The 21,200-nt window shown below is 43.9% G+C and overlaps 1 protein-coding gene across 7 annotated transcripts in view; it reads right to left on the minus strand.

The window, feature by feature from the left end:
* Positions 1–261: 261 nt before the first annotated feature.
* The window catches only part of NFIC (nuclear factor I C), a 179,893-nt gene continuing 158,954 nt past the window's right edge, over positions 262–21,200 (minus strand). For all 7 annotated transcript variants that reach the window (XM_087894085.1, XM_087894096.1, XM_060694518.2 and 4 more), the window contains 2 exons: positions 15,777–15,859; positions 262–1,025 (listed from right to left, as the gene is read on the minus strand). In XM_087894085.1, coding sequence (XP_087750211.1) covers positions 1,008–1,025; positions 15,777–15,859 — 101 coding nt within the window. In that variant the 3' untranslated portion in view covers positions 262–1,007. The remainder of the gene's footprint in view (positions 1,026–15,776; positions 15,860–21,200) is intronic.

The following is a 21,200-nucleotide window of genomic DNA, read 5'->3' on the forward strand; positions in this document are numbered from 1 at the left end:
CCACCCCACACCATTGGCACTCAAACCCATTCAAAAAAATAAAAATAAAAATAAAAATGGGGGATGTCTTTTTGACACTAAAGCGCAAAGCATTCTGGGAGAGGAGTGCAGAAAACAAGCCACGTGTCCCCTTCTTCTCCACCAAAGAAGTCCTGGCTCACACCACGTCAGTAAGTGAGGGAGACCAGCAAGCCCCCATCTGAAAGCAACACATAGATTTCCGGGGGGTGGGGGTGGGGGTGGGGAGGAGGACAATTTCAATACACTGAAAAGGTGCCCAGCATTTTAATCTTTTCCCTCTCTCTTGAGGGGGGGGAATTAGCTCACGTTGCATCTTGACCTTGGCCCGACTTTAGCTGCTTGACCAGTCTAGATGGCTTGTAGTGCAGTCTCTTGGTCGCGCTGACCCCATTACCAAAGGAGGAGAAGCAGGGAGGGTGTTGAGCGTAGAAAAAGAGAGAGAGGGGAGGGAGGGCTCTGCAGCAGGCCAGATTAAATTCCACACACCCCCCCACTCAACAAGAGATGGAGAAAATAATCAGAAACTTTTGCATATACATCCCTTTTGAGTATGAGACAGACAGGATTTCCAGCTGGCCACCGACTGGCAGGGAGGATGGGGGAAAACCAGGCCCTCTGAAAGGCGTGTAGTGCTTCTGGCCAAAAAGCCTCCCCTGGGAGAGCTGCCTGCTTGAATTTTGCTCGTTTTCAGGAAAGTCGCAGTCGGCATGGCTGGAAAGCAGGGTCTATTTTTTCTTTATCTTTTAAAAAGAAGTTTGAGCTTTTCCCCTTCCCTTCCTTCCGTCCTTCTGTGATGTCTCTTCATGATGTTGATGTTAATCCGTGCTCTTTCTTTTCTTTTCTTTCTTTCTCTCTTTCTCTCTCTCTCCATGCTGCCCCCAAGGTTTGGGCCAGGGGTGGGAGGGCTGCACTGTTCTCCTCAAAGGAAGCCCAAAGCCCGGGGGAGGAAAGGAAGATGATGATGATGATGCAGATGGAAGCTGCAACTAGCCTAGGTACCAGGACTGGAAGAAGATTGAAAACGAATTACTAAAGTGGAAAGGGAACTTAGATCTCCACGTTTCCTCACCCACCCACTTACCTAAGCATCTATTCACAGTGACATCTAAGTGGAATGGGCATTTTGACACTAACTTCAACATTTAGCGAAAAGGGGTTCACCCGTATCATAGCAGCCACCTTCTGTAAGAAATGAAGACCATTTTCCTTGAGCGAGTCTCCCTGCTTAGATATTTATAACGAACTCCCTTCCCTCCATCTGGCTGCTATAGTGACTTATAAGGGGCACTATTTGTAGCTCAGGGTTGACATGAAGGGTTCTTGGTGCTCTCTGAGCCTGCTTGTTTTCTTACAGACATTTCATTACCCAAATTAGGTAACATCATGCTAATCACTGCTAAACCCTGATGATGTTACCTAGTTTAGGTAATGAAACGCCTGCAAGAAAATAACTGAATTCAGAGAGCACCAAGGACTCCTCATAGTGCTTTCTTCTTTCTTTCTTTCTTTCTTTCTTTCTTTCTTTCTTTCTTTCTTTCTTTCCTTCTCTTCCTTCCTTCCTGTCCCACCTTGATTACTTCTATAAATAAAGGCAGTAAACACACATTATATTCCTTCCTCCTCCTATTTTTCTCACAACTACCACCTTTGGCTGAGAGAGAGTGACTGTCCCAAAGTCATACAGCCGAATTTCATGCCTAAGGCAGGACTAGAACTCACAGTTTCCCAGTTTCTAGCCTGGTGCCTTAATCACTAGACCAGACCATAAGCACACCCACAGGTTGGCTTTGATGTCCTTCCCCGCACTTCGATTCCCAGAATTCTCCAGCCAACCATGAGTCTGGAATTCTGGGAGTTTAAGTCCGTACATCTTAAAGTTGCTGAGGCTGGTAAACATTGATATAGGCAGCGGCTCGTGGGGATATTTCCAGAACTGGTTAGTGGACCATTTTGCAACCAAGGAAAGGAGATTGTATGGATTTGCCCACTGCTCCAAATGCAGCAACCCATGAGGAAAAAAAACCTACATTCCCAGTAAATTTTAGGATGTTCCTTATGCCTAGGATTTTCCTGGATGTACTTTGTGGAGAACAGGTGTTGGGACAATATGGTCACTATACTTGCGAAGTATGATGAAGTCCAAAATTAAGGTTAAAATAAACAGAACTATTTCCAACTGCTTTTTTTTTTTTTGTTACTGCTTTCGAAAATGAATCTGCCAAGTCTAGTTATAAATCAAAGTGAAGGAAATTTGGCCACTGGCTGGATGAAAAGGGAAAAATAAACAACTTAGTCCAGGATAAGAGCCAGATAGCAACCTTTGGAGTGTCCACAAAGAGGACACAAATAAAACTTCACTGCCCCCTCCCACCTCCTTCCGGGAATTTAGAGAGAGACTGCTCTGAGAATACAGAATTTATATACTCATTAGAAGTACCAAGTAGAGCCTGGACAAAGTTCAAACTTTGATGATTCCAGCCAGCCATGCTTTTTTCATAACGGATCTCCAGGTTGTCTCGTTTTTCCCAACTGTCAGCCAACAGAATTTGGATGCAAACTACCCCCTCATGGTTAGGATCTAAGACATTCATTCATTAAGTGGCCTTGCTTCCAAGAATCTGTCTGGTCCAAAGCCAACTGGATCTTCTGACCAACTTCCCATTTAGCTACAGTGAGTCCTCGCATCTAAATTGGATAGTAAAAACAATAGTAGGTCAGGACCCCAGGTCAAGATTTTGTCAATGGAAGACTTTTCTTACAATTCTGGCGTCAGATAATTCATAACTCTCAAAGACAGGATGTATTTCATTAAAAGGAAAGGAAAGGAAAGGAAGGCTTCTCAGGAACTAGCAGCTGATGAGTGAATCAGAGTGTACATACAAGTCAGGATTTTGTGAAGCAGCAAACGAGTATAGCGATATTTCAATGCTGAATTTTTAACACTGAATGAAATGGAGGTCAGGGCCCTGGACAAATTTGCCATCTGTTCTGGGGATTTTTTAATCTGGCTGCCAGTTCCAAAAAGTCCTCTATTTACTATCTCCTGAGCAGAAGTACGAGCAAAACTCTTCTCTGTCGGGATTGCAAGCAGCAAAAGGGTTCAGTCTCAATTTCCCGTCAAATACCTCTGCTTGGTAAACAACAAAACAGATGAATGCTTGTAACTTCCCCTCGGCCTTCCAACTCAGTGCTGCCAAAGCTCTAATTTGCTCCTCGGTTTTGCCGAGTGGGGCTTTATAATTTGTGGGATGACTTTGGAAGCAGGAAACTAGAGAGAGTGGAGGTCAACAGATCATGACCGCACAAAGAGGGAAACGGCCCACAAAAGCCACGCTAAGGATGTGCCCGTGAACCAGAGCAGCTTTAGGATGGCTTGAAGAGATCCAACAATAGAGGAGGGATGTTTGGCAAATGTGTGAGGAAGAGAAAGAAGAAATGAGGAAGGTTTGATGGCTCTGAGTCCTGCTTGAAATCAGTGATCATTTACAAGCTGTCCTGACAAACTTTTTTTTAAAAAACTGAATGACAGAGTTGGAAGGGATCTTGGAGGTCTTCTAGTCCAACCCTCTATTTAGGCAGGAACCCCTATACCACTTTGGACAAATGGTTGTCCAAATTTCTCCTTAACTCTAGGTTGGTTCTTGATTAGTTTCCATCCATTCTTGTCCTGCCTTTGGAGAATAGGTTGACCCCTTCTACTTTGTGGCAGCCCCTCAGATATTGCAACACTGATATCATGCCACCCCTAGTCCTTCTTTTCATTAAACTAGATATACCAAATTCCTACAATTGTTCTTCATATTCAGTAGACATTGGATATCAAAACCTGAAGCCCTGAAATTAAAGTGGGCATCTAAAAGCCATGAATGTAACCTTCAGAACATTTCCCAAAATTGCCAATATTGTAACTTTTAATGGGACCAGAAGAAACAGGCTTACTATATTTGAGCTGCCAAAATCCAGATCACCACAAAGTTGCAGGAAAGAGGTATTAGGTATCTCAGTGCTGCTATTAGTGGTTCTCCAGATTTTTGCAGGCCAAATATGTAACCCCCGTGGAAACAAAATCATTAGAATACATGTAATCAGGAATCTGGGAGTACCTTTTCCAATGGTTGCAGCATATGAAATCTTGGGCCTTTTAATAAAAGACCTAGAAGATTTTTCGTTGGAAAAAGTGCTCCCAAGAATCCTATTTTTTTTTCAGGGGTGGGGCGGGGGGTATGATATACTACCATGGTTCTTCCCCTATACAGTATAAAACACATAAGAAGACATCATAACGTTGATATCTTATTACCATTAAATTAAATTATAAAATATTGTTTATGTTTGACTTTGCCCTTCTGGATTCTCTGTTCTTGTCTGACTTTCATTGTGTAATATAGCCCACAACCTAAATAAATATGTTGATTTGGGTGAGAGGTGCCTTCATGTCAGTGAAGTCTGCCTGGACTGATTTTCTTGGCAAGCTTTCAGAAGCGTTTTGCTATTGCTTTTTACTTCCAAGGGTTGATGGAGAGGTAATGGTCCAAGATCTCCCAGCTGGCTTCATATCTAAGACAAGACTAGAACTCACGTTCTTGTTTCTAACCTGGTTCCATAACCACTAGACCAAACTGCCTCTCACATATCACTGAGGTTGCCAAATATGTTGAGCACCCCTACAAATACATCCCTTCCAATGATGCTTTTTTTTCATGGCTGCAGAAAGGAGTTGTGTATGAAGGACCAGTAGATTTTAAACTCCCCCAACCAGTATTGGGTTGCTACTGGTTCTCCATGATCCAGGCGAGCCGGTAGCAACGATGACGAGGTACGAGCGAATTGGTTCGCTCCGACTGTCAGCTGGGCCCTCCCAGCCACCCCTGTGCTACACCTACCTATATTTGTTCGTTTTTAGCCCAGCTGATAGGCGCAGAAGAGCGGATTGCAGTGCCTCAGCTGTTCTGAAATGGAATGTGCTTGTGCGAAGCAAATCACGTGCAAAGTGTGTGCGCAAAGCGAACTGGTGGTAACACTGGTTGAAACCCACCACTGCCCCCAACCTAAATTCAAATTATTCTCCCAAATGAGATTGATTTATCCCTACATTTTCAATTAGTCCTGGGTTTTTTTTTTTCTTGAATGCACCAGGCTTAAGACAACGGGGCCTCTGAGCATATGAAAAGAGCTTGATATATTTCTGTAAAATGTTTATATCCCACCTATACTTTACATAGCTCACAAAATCATAAAAACCCCATATACAACTTGGTTCACCACTTGTTTCAGTAAATAAATAAATTGTTTGAAACTGAATGGTGCCTATAGGAAATTTAGATTTTTCTAACTGGGCAAAGGGAAACCATAATTATACATTAGCAGATTCTGGGAGCTGTTGAATTCATCTGAAATTATAAATAACAATTCATAACAATGAATTTGAGTCAAGCATCTCTTCCCAGATTCTGGTCTCTAAACAGCCAAGACTTCAGAGAAAAAAACATGTAGGATCCAATCTGGGATCAATCAACAAGCCAAAGGTTTTGTCTTCTGAGCTTTCGTACATTATGATAAATAAGTACATACATTCAATTTTGCAGCTACTAAGTTTGTTGGACAAGCAGGCACAAAAACAGCCTTCGGAAGTTGTGGGAGACTTTCAAGAAAAGATTGGACTGCCATTTGTCAGAAATGGTATAGGGCCGTGATGGCAAACCTATGGCACGCAGGCCACAGGTGGCACACGTAGCCATATCAGTGGGCATGTGAGTTCAGCTCCGGTGTGCATGCGCGTGCCGGCCAGCTGATTTTTGGGCCTTCTGGGCCCACCAGAAGTAGGGAAACAGGCTACTTCCCGCCTCAGGAGGGCCACGGGGCAGGGGGAAGGCCTGTTTTTTGCTGTCCCCAGCCTCCAGAGCCTCTGTAGGAGTCTGGGGAGGGCGAAAACGGCCTCCCCCCTGCCCCCGGAGACCCTCCAGAGGCCGAAAATGGCCCGTTTGCCAACTTCCAGTCCCACCGGCACATAGAATTATGGGTGTGGGCCCGCATGCGTGTGACCCCCCCGCCCATTCCTGGTGTAGGGTCTCCTGCTTGAGCAGGGTGGGGTGGTGGGGGTGAGGGTTGGACTAGATGACCTATAAGGTCCCTTCCAACTCTGTTAATCGGAGATCTGACCCAGGAAAGTGATTGAAGCCTGGGAAACAAGCCCTCTGTCAACAAGAGTGCAGATTTACCCCTAGTTTATGAGGTACTTAGGAGGGGGGAGAAGGTTGGCAGCATAAAGAAACAATAGCCAAGGACTTAATACCCAGCCATCAACACTCCAATCTACATCTAAAAAGCTGCACACAACCGGCACCATAGAAATACCATACACAGAATAGCCCAAAGCACACAGAGAAGTTCCCTGAGGATGGGCTTCAGCATGAGTCCGAAAACTCAGAAGACAAAACCTCTGGTCTGGGTCACCAACCCAGATTGGATCCTACAACATTATCCTGGGACACCTATGTTCACCTTCATTCATGAAAAAACTATGCAACTATGCCAAAAGCAAGGGTCGTGCGGGGGGGGGGGGTGTCGCACGTGCCCACACCCATAATTCCATGCGCTCTGCCCCCTGTGCATGTGCACGCAACCCCCCCGCGCTCCCCCCGCTTTTGTCATATGATGGCACGGTGGGCCCAGTAGGCCCGTTTTTTGCTCTCTCCAGGCTCCGGAGCCTTTCTAGGAGCCTGGGGAGGGTGAAAATAGACTTCCCAACTCCCCCAGGCCCTCCGGGGCAGGAAACAGCCTGTTTCCCTACTTCCGGTGGTCCCGGAAGGCCCAAAATCAGCTGGCCAGTGCACACATGTGTGCTGGTGCTGAGCTCACGTGCCCACTAATATGGCTCTGCATGCCACAGGTGGCACGCGTGCCATAGGTTCGCCATCACGGACTTAAGGACTCCAGAAGAGACTTTTGCTAATGTAACAAGGCCAAGGACACCAAACACACACCTAGCAAGCCCTGAGGTTCCAAGAGAGACAAGGTAATATTGTGGATAGTTTCCTATAAAAGCTCGGCAGCTTGTATGCTATTTTTGTATTTTCTCAAGGTAGCATGGCCAGAGACAGGATCTCAAGGAAATGTAACTTAGTTCAGCCTTAAAAAGACTTTAATTAGAATTGGAAACCAGATAGGAATTGAATGTTGGCTACTCTTCATGTCTGGCTATCAGCAACTATGGTTGGAAGGTTCCGTACATGTTGTAATTTCAAAATTCCATGAATTAATTGAAGAAATATTTGTTGGATGGGTTTTTTTGTTGTTGTTTTTTTGCATACTTATTTCCAGCAGGGGGCAGTACAAGCTTCTCCTTGTGCTTCTCTCATTTGGCTATAAATTTAGTTTCTGGGTTTAAGTCACTACAGTACTGCTTGCACATGCCATGAGGAAGCATAAATTTTTTTTTTTAAATGAACTGTTGTTCTGGGCACATGCTAAATGTTCCTAACAACCCATGGCTTTCTTTTCTTTTTTTAAAAAATAAATTAATCCCAAGAAAGATTTCTGTTAGAAGAAATCCTTCAAACACCCTCAAATATTTCTAGCCCATCCCTAGCAGTACCAAAGCCAGAATTCTGTAAAATAACCCAAATCATTTCATTGTTTCCTAAGAATCTCATTTTAAATTTGAAATAATGAAGACTTGATGAATTATATAGCATACTCTTGACATGTATGGAATATATCTGTTTTTACATATGCATTGTTTTTTATGTGCCACTCAAGGTCATGTCTTGTGAGATGGACAGCTACATAAATCTGATTAATACTTAAATCTAGAATCATAAGCACCCCAAGTGTCAAACCTTTTTTCTCCCCAGTAGGTATATTCTACTGATCTTTTGGATTATGAGAACCAGAAACAGTTCTACACTGCAATAAATGAGGAAAAGAAACATATCCATAATACTTTTTGGATAAAACATAGGATTAAAATAGATTAGTTTTCATTGTGTTTCTTTCTGTCTCTTTTCCCCAACATTAGCTGCATTTAGAGGAGTAAAGAGAATTGACTCCAGATTGGCCAAGTGAGCATCAGGATTGATTAAAGGAGTTGAATCCAAATCTCGTTCCCTCATCACTAGAGCTGCACGACCTGCCAGCAAAAATAATTGATATTGGCAATAGAAGATTGACTTTCCTTGTTGTAAAAATGGATTATCTGGGCAGCTAATTATTTTTTAAGTTTTTTTTTAACCCCACCTTTATTATTTTTTTATAAATAAGAAGATGAGCATATATAATACTCCTTCCTCCTCCTATTTCCCACACAACAACCCTGTGAGGTGTGTTGGGCTGAGAGTGTGTGACTGGCCCAAAGTCACCTAGCCAGCTTTCATGTTTAAGGTGGGGCTAGAACTCAGTGTCTCCTGGTGATTGGCCCAAAGTAACCCAGGCGTCTTTCATGCCTAAAGCGGGACTAGCACTAACAATCTCTTGGTTTTTAAGCCAGCACCTTAACCAAAGTAGCTTTTTAATTTGTAATTATTTTTAAAAAATTTTAACCTAGACTATACACCTGTTTATTAAATAGCTGCATCGGTAAATCTGGATGATGCCCATCACAATGGTGCGTGTGTGTGTGGGGGGGGGGGGAGCTACGCTATAATTCTTACAACGCTCAGGCAGCATTTGCAGACTCAGCAGTTCCTCATTGGTGAGATTCTTTCTCTCACTGATCTTTCTGAACTGCACCACCGCAGCCTGAATGCGTCGGCCTTCACTGCTTTGTACTTGCTCTCTCTGCAATCAGAAGTGGGGTGTTTTTTTTTTTTCTTCTTCTTCTTCCTTGGGGAGTTTTCAAACCACACAGCAGATTAAGCGTGCACAAAAAAGGACGCGCAAAGGGAGACAGCGAACACCTGGGTGTCTCCTACCTAGTGAAAGCAGAGCAGAAAACCTTGTGCTATTATTATGATTATCATTATCTAAAGACTTTGTGTGCAAAAGACCGTGTGCATCGCTGATTGCACTTCTCCCTCCATTGAGAAATCCTGTTTTGTTTACCCAACAATTCGTTTTTGAAGTTCATCAACGATGGACAAAAGAGGTGATATGGATTTAGCCTCTTGGTACTTAATTCCAGCACAAGGCTTCATATATCCCTGCAAGGAGCTTCCTACTTTTTTGTCATTATTTTTATTACTAGGCTCCTGTTATTGCTCAATGCAGTTGCTGCTGGTTTACCTTACATCTGCAATCGACGAAGTATGTGAGAAGAAGCAAGAACAAGGAGAAGAAAAGCTATACAACAGTCCAGGGGGTTCTCAACCTGTGGCCCGTGGACCCCTGGGGACGCACAATGTCATCACAGGGGGTCTGCGAAGGCTTGATGCAGTCTAGTGCTTTAAATTTTGAGTTAAGTCTTGGTGGTCCGTGGCCACAAAAAGTATTTTAAAGGGGGCCTGCGATGAAGAAAAAGGTTGAGAACCACTGCAGTGGTCGATTTATCTTGAACTAGCCTCTGAACAGATTGGGCCAAAGGAAAGTAGGAAAAGATATGAAGATGGAGTAAAACACATCAAGACCAGCTAAAACATGAAATGAAGAACGGTTGCAGGAACTGGGTATGTCTAGTTTAATGAAAAGTAGGACTAGGGGAGATATGATAGCAGTCTTCCAATATTTGAAGGGCTGCCACAAAGAGGAGGGAGTCAAGCTATTCTTCAAAGCACCAGAGGGTAGGACAAGAAGCAATGGATGGAAACTAAGCAAGAAGAGATCCAACGTAGAATAACAGCTTGCTGTTGTGGTCTGCCAGCAGCCTGCGGAGCTGGCAGTGGAGTCGGACAGCGATGAGGCCGAGGAAGAACATGGGCCAGTCCTGGAGGCTGGGGAAGGCCCGGATGAGGGCTCTGCGTCGGAGGCAGAGATGGGGCCAGGGCCATCGGGGAGTGATGCGCGGACTTAGGAGCCTCCAGAGGCTGACAGTAGGGAGGCAGAGGAACAGGAGGAGCCTGTTCCTAGTGCACGTATGAGAAGAGCTGCCAGAAGGCAGGAGCAGATAAAGCAGAGAGGACGATTCGGGAGTAGGGCCAAGAGATGATTGGCTCCTCCCATAAGGCTTAAAAGATCAGCAACAGCTTTTGGCTGGAAAACAACAGTTGAGAGATTTCCTTCATGTTTGGATGTATTTCTTTCTTGTCAGCATCTTCTGTTCCTGAACTGTTGTCAAGAAAAGCCTTTGGCAGTTTGCCTAATTATCCCAAGGTCAGAGATAAACTGAAGAATGGTGTTTTGAGGACTTTGCTTTCATTTAATTTGGAATACGCTGAGAATGAGTTAATTCTCAGCTGTTTCAATAAAATCTGCTTGTTTTTTTGGAACTGTTTTGTATTTAATATTAACTACGTGGGCCTGGGTCACAACACTTGCCTCCAGAAGTTATAGGTACTCCAACACTGGAGGTTTTTAAGAAGAGATTTGACAACCATTTGTATGAAATGATAAGGGTTTCTTGACCGAGCAGGAGATTGGACTAGAAGACATCCAGCTCTGTTATTCTGTTAAAAATTGCCAGTGTCAAAATAAAGGAAGAGATGGGCCCAGGCCTAATACCCCTTCAAACCTGGAACCAATATTGCCTTTGATCAAAGATCAATGAGAGACAATGACTGAAGAGAGAAGTTCCAATTTTTTTTAGCAATGACGAGTGTCTCTCTTATCAAGATACGAGTGTATCTTGTCTTTTTATGTACACTGAGAGCATATGCACCAAAGACAAATTCCTTGTGTGTCCAATCACACCCCCTTGTGATCAATATTGCCATTGATCAAAGATCAATGAGAGACAATGACTGGTCACAAAAGGGGACCTCCTTTTCCTCTTATACAGGGAAGTGTGTATGGATATATGAGGCAGGGATGACAAAGGGAAGTTTCTCCTCCAACTGTGGATCCTAGCCTTGCTTACTGATATTAAACAATTCCTTGCCATGTCCAAGCAACAACTGGGAAAGGGGCTTAATACCTAACACTAAAAATGGGTCTGGTAGATAGCAGCTAAGAAATGAAGTTTTAACCTTCCCCTCCAATTCATGATTTTTTAAAAAATAGATAATCTATTTCACTTTCTCTCAGCCTCAGTCTTTTTTCCCTGCAACATGGGAAAAATCATTCTAGCCCAGGGATGTCAAACTAGCGGCCTGTGGGCCGGATGAGTCATGCCTTGGCCATACTAAACCAGGCCTACCATGTCATCGCGAGATTTTTTTTTATTTTTTAAAATTTGATTTGTATGCCGCCCTTCTCCGGAGACTCAGGGCGGCTTACAATGCGTTAAGCAATAGCCTTCATACTTTTGTATATTTATACAAAGTCAGCTTATTGCCCCCACAAACTGGGTCCTCAATTTACCTACCTTAGAAAGGATGGAAGGCTGAGTCAACCTTGAGCCTGGTAAGATTCAAACCTGCAGTAATTGCAGGCAGCTGTGTTAATAACAGGGTGCTTTAGACCACTGTACTACCAAGGCTCAGAGATTGATACCTCTGTTCTTTAAAAAAGGTTATTTTCTCTGAAAAATGAGAATTACCTAGGTCAGTGATGGCTAACCTTTTCCAGACTGAGTGCCCAAAAAAGCCTGCACGCACGCACAAGAATGCACACGCGTGCCCAACCCCCCAAAATGCAATGCACGTGTGGCCCCAGTGCATGTGACCCACCCCTGCACATGTGCGAGTGGCCTCCACGCATGCACCACGCCCCCCCACGCATGCACAGCAGAGACCCGATGACCAGCTGGCTGGTGGGAGGTGTATGCGCATGCGCGGCAAAATTGAACTGGGACGACGGCTCGCGTGCCCACAGAGAGGGTGCTGCGTGCCACCAGTGGCACGCGTGCCATAAGCTTGCCATCACGGACTTAGGTAATGCATAGAAACTTACTAAAATGCCTGAAAGCTCTATCTAAAACGAGAAGAGACTACTTCAGATTGACTGAATTTGAACACTATGGAAGAAGAAGAAGAAGAAGAAGAAGAAGAAGAAGAAGAAGAAGAAGAAGAAGAAGAAGAAGAAGAAGAAGAAGAAGAAGAAGAAGAAGAAGAAGAAGAAGAAGAAGAAGAAGAAGAAGAAGAAGAAGAATTTCCTGACATTGACAGCAATTAATCAATGGAACAGCTTGCCTCCTAGAGTTATAGGTGCTCCATCACTGAAGGTTTTCAAGAAAAGACTGGGCAACCATTTGTCCGTGATGGTAGAATTCTCCTGCCTTGGGCAGAGGATTGGATTAGAAGACTTCCAAGTACATTCTAGCCCCGCAATGGCGAACCTGTGGCACGCGTGCCAGAGGTGGCACGCAGTGCCTTCTCTGTGGGCACATGAGCCGTTGCCCCAGTTCAGTTCCACCACACATGCGCGCATGCCTCCCGCTGGCCAGCTGGTCTTTGGATCTCTGCTGCGCATGCACGGGGGGTGGGGGCTGCATGGACATGCGCAGGGTGCATGCACAGGGCCGCACACACATTGCATTTTGGGGGTTCGGCCATGTAGACATGCATTTGTGCACAAGGGCCTGGTGGCACAGTGGACTAAACTGCTGCTGTTAAAGTAGTACTTAGCTGCCAGCTGCCTGCAATTACTGCGAGTTCAATTCTCACCAGGCTCAAGATTGACTCAGCCTTCCATCCTTTCGAGGTAGATAAATGAGGACCCGGTTTGTGGGGGCAATCAGCTGACTTTGTATAAAAAAGAACACCACTTAGGGGGGGCCAAAAAGCCCAACTAAGCAGGTATATTACAAAAGTAAGAAGGCTATTGCTTAACGCATTGTAAGCCGCCCTGAGTCTCCGGAGAAGGGCGGCATATATAAATTGAACTAATTAATAGATAGATAGATAGATAGATAGATAGATAGATAGATAGATAGATGATAACTAACTAACTAACTAACTAACTAACTAACTAACTAACAAATAAATAAATAAATAAATTTGTGTGCGCATGTGCTTTGGGCCCTCAGTCCAGAAAAGGTTACCCATCACTGTTCTAGCCTTATGATTCTAAGAAAGTAGCTTGAAATTGCTGAGGTTTTATTGTGATGCATTCTTCTTTTTTCAACCGAAGCGTTAACCCACTAACAATAAGCAAAGAAGCAGGGAAAGAGAAGGGAGTTCCTTTCAGTCCTTCTGTTTGTTTAAGTCCTGCTGCTTTCAAGAGCTGGACTTTTGACACCCTCGTCCTCTATTTTGCAGCCCCAAAGATTTATCAAGCTGCCAAGGCTGGGTCAGGCTCCCGTGTTCAGCTCTGCAGGCCTCAGGTTTCGCAGGGCCAGATTAAAGAGTCAATAAATTAGCTGCAAACCCAACCTCTTCCATAGAGCACCCCCCCGCCCACCCATGGAATTTGACAATCTGGTGTCATATTTCTTACACCTTGATGGTCAGATCCCAGAGAGGGGGAAGGAAAGAAAAGGCTAATCCCAAAATAATCCTTAAACCCACTTGCAGAAGGACGTACACCCTGGAGTTGTTATTCCTTGTGGGAGGTGGAAAGGGGTGGGGGGAAAGCCACTGTCTGTGATACCCGGAAGTCTTCGTCACGGCTTCGGCCAGAGCTGCAACTAATGGCTGATGCCAGGCTCCGACAACGCCAGAGGGGAAGGAAAAGGAATCCCATTGGCCAGGAGCCATCATGTTAAGCACACCAGCCAACTGTCTCTTAAGAGGCCAGGCAGAGGGAGGGTAAGGAGGAAAGACCGAGGTTAGCTTTGGCCTCTGAACTTGCTCCCTGTCAAGGCTGTGTGTGTGTGTGTGTGTGTGTGTATGTGGGCGCGCGTGCGCTTTGTTGTTGTTGTTCCAGAGGCATGCAAAAGTAATTGTAAAAACCACCGAGAGTTTCCCCTCGGGGCCTGGGAAAGTGCCAGGCGGAATCCTGGCAGGATTGATACCGGAGAAGCCAAGTAGACCTCAACTTGGAGCCAAGATACAGAGGACAGCATCAGAGAAGAAAAGGGACTGTAATTTGGGAGTGAACCATACTGAAAGGCCAGGATAATGACCTCCCCCACCCCCGGAAAGAATGGCAGTAACAACACGGAAGGCATGACGTGATTTTCCAGAGGACATTTTTAACCCATCTTCCAACTTTCACAAATAAGAGTTCTGGATTGCAAAGACATGTAAATCTGAGAGCCACCAAAATTTCCTGTTTTGTTTTTAGAGGCTTTTAGTAGGCTATGTCAGCAGCCACCAAACGTTACACCGAGAAATAGATCCTCAGCCTGAGAAACAAATTCTAGGATAACTAATCTGTCCCGGTATAAAATCTGACAATATTTTCCCCAAACCCACCTGGAGAACCCCAAGTTGGGGTGGGTGCAGTCTGATGAGATTGAGAAAAATAATATTTCTCAACTCTACCTGAATAAGTAACATCTGCTCTTAAGAAGAACTTCCAGATCTCTGTTTCTCCACCTTAGCAACTTTAAGATGTCTGGACTTCAACTCCCAGAATTCCCCAGCTAGCCATGGATGGCTGTGGAATTCTGGGAGTTGAAGTCCACACATCTTGAAGTTGTTACGGTGGAGAAACGCTGCTCTATATTCATGGATGTTTTTGCTGAAAATGGATACAGTTGAACTGGATTTTACTTATTAAAAACGGCTAAATGTGGGAAGAAGGAAATGACATTTTATAATTTGGGAGGGCAGAAACAGGATTAATTCGGTTTGTTTCTATTGCAAAGTAGATTGGGAACCACTTCTTTAAATACTGTTTTCTTTCTTTTTTCTTGATCTATTCTGTTGTTCACTCTTTTCTCTATCTATCTTTCCTTTTTTTCTTTTATATCCTTTTCCCTACATTGTCTTTTATTTTTCTGTAGCTTTTAGCTATAATTATTCTGTAGATTTTAACTATAACCTCTGTATTCAGAGATATTTTGGCACTTTTTTTTTTTTTTTAAATTGATTTATATGCCGCCCTTCTCCGGAGACTCAGGGCGGCTTACAATGCGTTAAGCAATAGCCTTCATACTTTTGTATATTTATACAAAGTCAGCTTATTGCCCCCACAAACTGGGTCCTCATTTCACCTACCTTAGAAAGGATGGAAGGCTGAGTCAACCTTGAGCCTTGGAGAGATTCGAACCAGCAGTAATTGCAGGCATCTGGTCTTAATAACAGGGTGCTTTAGACCACTGTACTATCAAGGCTCTTAATAGGAATAGTTATTGGGGCATGGAATAGCAATAATAATAGCATTTAGGCTTATATATGCCCCATATTGCTTTACAGTAAGAGTGCCAGTCCGTGGACTAGCAGAGCTGCAGCATGCCAGAAACTGGGCCACACAAACAAGCGAAGCCCCATCCATGGGATGCAGATAGCGTGCAAAATCACACACATCCTGATCCATGGAAAAACCTCTCTCTACAGACAGGTCCCTGGTGCCCCAAAGGTTGGGGGACGCTGCTTTACAGCACTCTCTGGGTGGTTTACAATGTAGAAGCATTATTTGCATATTGCCCCCAACAATCTGGGGCCTCATTTTATCGATCTCGGAAGGATGGAAAGCTGAATTAACTTTGAGCCTCATCAGAATTGAACTCAAGGCTGTGGGCAGAATTTACTTACAGTACTGCATCTTAACTACTGCGCCACCAGGGCTCCTCCCCAGGAAGGTGTTACCTTTTGTTCTGTATGGCTGCCACTGGAGGCAAGTTTGACTGTGCCACTCCTTCCCAGCAAGTAAATTATTGTAGGCAGGTTATTAATACTCACCTGTGCCTGATAGATGCTGCCAGGATCCCGTGGTCCTAATCCCACGAAGCGGTTCGCAGGGGGTGTGCCTGGGGTGGAGTAGGCTGGGGAAAAGGTGAAGGAAGAAGGAGGCAAAGAAAAGAAAAAGAGAGAGAAAGAGGACAAGAGAATATTCTTTTTAATATCAATCCACTGTTCCGATCAACAGTTCTCATCTCGAGATGGGATCTATTCTCTGCCCCACACTCCAAATATCCTCAGACTTTCTTTCCTTTGCAATTACAGGTAGCCCTCAACTTACGACCAGTTGTTTAACAGCAAAAACATGCCCATTCGGGAGAGTGGATTCAGACTTACGACCAGGAGTGCTATTCAGCAGGTTCTGACAGGTTCTGGAGAACCGGTAGCAGAAATTTTGAGTAGTTCGGAGAACTGGCGAGTATCACCTCTGGCCGGCCTCAGAATGGGGTGGGAATGGAGATTTTGCAATATCCTTCCCCCAGGAGTGGGGAGGGAATGGGGATTTTGCAGTATTCTTCCCCTGGCGTGGGGTGGGAATGGAGACTTTGCAGTATCCTTCCCCTGCCACGCCCACCAAGCCATGCCCATAAGAACCAGTAGTAAAAAAATTTGAATTCCACCACTGCTTACGACCATGAGATTTGCTTGACAGACGATTGAAAAAAATCAGGTCCGTTTATGTGGTGCCTCGACTTATGTCCACAATTATGACCAAAATTGTGGTCCCAATTGTGGTTATAAATCAAGGACTACCTGTCTGTTTCTTTTCAGCCGTTAACTTATTCTGAATATAGAGCTGACTTCAGTGCAAAATACCCATTGGCAGGAAGGCCAGAGCAACACATCAAGGGCTACTTTTCAAAAGGGGTTTTGGTCCTACCTGATACACCCATTTTCTGCAGGGGACGGAAGAATAGAGCTAAGAGACAAGAGTCAACCTATGCCTGGAGTCTGGAGTCCCCTGCCTGGAAAAGTCAGAAGTTTTCGTATTTAATTTTAAAGGGTGCAACAAGGTCCTTAAGTATACGCATGGCATTTTGGGGAGCAGCAAAGGAGAAAGGGCACACATTTTGCATCTCTGCTTTAAATCCTGGAATGATTTAAGACCTCTCCTGGGGCCTCAGCCAAGTCTGGCTAAAGAGCAAACTGGAGAATGGCCATTGTCAGAGATGATCTAACTGCATCTCGCACTTGTATATCCTGTAGTGAGTAACAGGTTGAACTACATGGCCTCCAACGATACTTTAGTGGTACAGGTAGGTTCCCTTACATTAGAAAAATAGAAAGCTGACTCAAACTAAGTCAGATCATTGGCATATTTAACCCAAGAGCATCGGCACTGAATTGATAACTTCAGGAAGAATATTTTTCAGCCCTTTTCGATACTCCAGGATTTCCTCCTGAGGCCTTCTACCTCCCAAAATGGTATTCCCGACTCTAGGGGGCGGTGCTCATCTCTGTTTCAAAGCCGAAGAGCCAGTGCTGTCTGAAGACGTTTCCGTGGTCATGTGGCCGGCATGACTAAATGCCAAAGGCGCACGGAACGCTGTTACCTTCCCACCAAAGGTTGTCCCTATTTTTCTACTTGCATTTTGTTACGTGCTTTCGAACTGCTAGGTTGGCAGAAGCCGGGACAAGCAACGGGAGCTCACCCCGTTACGCGGCACTAGGGATTCAAACCGCTGAACTGCCGACCTTTCGATCGACAAGCTCAGCGTCTTAGCCACTAAGCGGTGGCTCAGTGGCTAAGACGCTGAGCTTGTCGATCGAAAGGTCGGCAGTTCAGTGGTTCGAATCCCTAGTGCCGCGTCCCTATATTCTCCTACTGCTCTATAATGGCCATGGCTGGAGCAACAACATCAAGCTGGAGTAGATCAGAACTGGAGAAGCTTCTCAAAAACTCATCCTAAGCAACCGATACAAGTCACAGAAATGTAATCTGGAACTGTGCAGTTTGAACTTTTAAGCACGGGTAGCCCTCGACTTGCAACAGTTCATTTAGTGGCCATTCACAGTTGCAACAGCACTGAAAAAAGGGACTTACAACCGTTTTTTCACACTTACGACAGTTGCAACATCACCAACGGTCACATGATCAAAATTCAGACACTTGGCAACTGACTCATGTTTACGACGGTGGCAGGATCCCGGGGGGTCTTGAGATTCATTCCGTTTTGCGATCTTCTGACAAAAACAAAGTCAATGGGGGAAGACGGCTTCGCTTAACAACTGGGTTAAGTGCAACCGTGTTACTAACTGCGGTGATGTGCCAGACAACTGTAGCAAAGAAAGTTCGTTAAAATGGGGAAAGCTCATTTAACAACTGTCCCGTTTAGCAACAGAAATCTTGGGCTCAATTGTGGTTGTAAGTCGAGGACTACCTGTACAATTGGAAGCAAATCCAGGACATAAGCCCAACCCAAGGCCTGTTCAGCAGCAGCATCTCCAGCTGAAAGGATTCAAGCTCACACTGCTAGAAGGAAGAAAACCCACTCTGCCACCCTCAAGGTCATAAACCATAACCCTGCCCTGCCCCCATGAGATTACTGGAACCTTGAATCTTCCCAGGGAATCTATTTCCAATGCTGAGTTAAAAGAAATAGATCGATACACCTTTGTTGTACTTTGTTTCTGGCATACAGAAGAGCCCGATGTTACACAGCAGCGGAAGAATAAATTTACACCTTATTTGCTGCAGCAGACAGCCAATATATACTGTTTGTCAACATCTGGCTCAGGTTTCTTTTGACAGCGAGGTTAAGGAAGAAGATATTCCAAGAGAGGCAACCAGGTTTTCTGGATATCTTTTGCCTATGATGCAAACTTACCTGGATTATTTCCCCCCCCCCTTTTTTTTCTTTAATTTAGTAACATATATGATTTATAGGATTGATTAATTGACTAATTTAGAGCTGTATAAATTGAAATGTTATATATTATTGTATGGGTGCGTGTACATGCACACAGACATACATGTTGAATATGTAAACACACACACATACATGTTTACACATACACACACACATATACATGCATGCATATATGCTCCACTATTATTTTTTGTTTAACTAAACACGCATAAATACTATTCCTGTACGCTGTGCTCCTTATATAAATGCTTTCTTTCAACAGACTTAAAAATGCTTACTTGCAAAGTGGTGTGTGCCTGGATGTGCTAGAGGCAGCTACTGGAAATATTATTCCAGAGGATTTAGGCTTTGTCCCCGTGGATACCTCATCATAGCACATATATGCTGTGAGACCTCTTTCTCCTTTAGCATTCCATTGAAATCGCCCCTATCTCATCCCCAGACCATTTGGGAGACAGGATTAATGGAGAATATACACATAGCTCAGAGCTGAATGGTGAAATCCTTGGTGCTCTCTGAGCTTGTTTGCTGTCAGACATTTCATTACCAGACTAGATAACATAATCAGTGCTTCTGAGTGTGTACTGCTTGCTTTCTGCTTATATAGAGTAGCTTGCCTTGCCAATCTTGGTGGGGTGTGGTTTTTTCCCCCCCTTGGTATTTTCTTGAACGATCAAGCAGAGAACAATACCCTAATCAAAGAACTGCGAAGGAGAAAACCACACCACCACCCACACCAACCCTGGCAGGGCAACCTATTGTATATAAGCAGTAAACAAACGCAACACTCACCAAGACTGATGATGTTACCTAGTCTGGTAATGAAATGTCTGCCAGCAACAGCTAAGCTCAGAGAGCAGCAAGGACTCCACAGAGAGAATTAAGATGCCCTTCATTACCCTAGTGATAAAAAGGCATTTCCCCTCTTACTTCAACACCATTGAAGGCCGCTTAAAGTGTGCCAAACCTGTTAGATTTTCTTACTTTGGATGGAAGTCAAAGGACTAGCAGGAATAGTGACTGAGAAGGGAATTAATCAAGGCAAAAAAGGAACTGCAATTGGGATAGCCAATTTCAGCTGGCATCATTTTCTGCTAAGTCAAGGATGGGTAGATAACACTATAACTCAGAGGAAGCACTATGGGGAAAAACCTGTAAAAACTGTGTTTTTTAGAGCATTACTATATCTTACTGATAAATTGCGCAGCAATTACAATGGGTCCGTCCCCACAAACCTCATAAATTATTTTCCCCCCTCTGCAGTATGTACTATATAATGATAAGCAAATATTTGCAAATAGGCATAACCACAGCACCTACATGATTTGCTCAAGATCAGTGAGAAGGGAGAAGTTAACTTAGGTCTCATTTGTTACCCATGTAAATTCAGTTTGTTGGAATCTGGAATTCTGGGAATTGAAGTCCACAAGTCTTAAAATTGTCAAGGGTGAGAAATAATGGTTCAGAGTAGACCACATGCGAAAGAGGAGGAAGGCATCAAGAATGGGTAACTTTGGAAAGCTGAGGAGGAGAAGGAGGAGGAGGAGGAAGGAGAAGGAGAAGGAGAAGGAGAAGGAGAAGGAGAAGGAGAAGAAGAAGAAGAAGAAGAAGAAGAAGAAGAAGAAGAAGAAGAAGAAGAAGAAGAAGAAGAAGAAGAAGAAGAAAGAAAGAAATTTGTGAAAGACTGAAATGTCAGTAAATTGGAAATATCAGTAAACTGGATGAGTAGAAGAAGCTACATCAAAGCTGATGATATAAGCTCCTAGGAAGACCTCCCATTCTTATTAGAAGAACAATATGTTTTGCTAAGGAACCCCCCTCTTCCCAGCTATTAAGAGCACAGCAGAGGTATTTGCAAGACTTTTTCTCAGCAAACTGCAAAAGGCAAAACAAATTACACCAAATACACAGCCCTTAAAAGCGACATTTGGCTTCTTCCCTGCAATTAAAGAACAATGAGCCAAGGCACATGACCAGTCGAGTTCCAATCTATTAAGCCTCTAAACAAAAGTTTACGCCACTCCTCAGTTTCCAAACAGAGCATTATTGTTTTGTAGACATTTAGGAATATTATCTGGAAAGAAGAAAATGACATGCTATGTATTTTTATTAGTTTGCCTGATAGATTGGGAAAGTGCTAGGAATTGGATTAGGGAGTTTCAGTTTACATTATTTTTTTCCCAGATCAGCAATATTAAGGAAACTGGTTTGATGTGACATCTGACTGCACTGCCAACTAGACAGTAGAAGTCAACAGCCATACACACACACACTGGAATCAAGTCTATAAGCTTCCATTAAACCCAGTAAGATGCCTAGGTAAAGAACTGGTGAAGCATGGAGGAAAATAATAGTATTTTACCAGTAGGTACTAGAAAAACACAGCTTTTTCGAGATAAGGAAAATAAATATCCGTGTTGTTTGACGGAATGATTAAATAGAGAGGATTTGCATAATCAAAGTCATTATAAAGATTAAGAATGAACAAGGCTTCCCTTTACAGTAATTATTATTATTTCAGAGTGGGCTATACTAGCATTAATATTTAGATCAT

The sequence above is a fragment of the Pantherophis guttatus genome, chromosome 1 (assembly GCF_059756535.1).
Source record: "Pantherophis guttatus breed Tessera chromosome 1, ASM5975653v1, whole genome shotgun sequence".
Lineage (NCBI taxonomy): Eukaryota > Metazoa > Chordata > Lepidosauria > Squamata > Colubridae > Pantherophis > Pantherophis guttatus.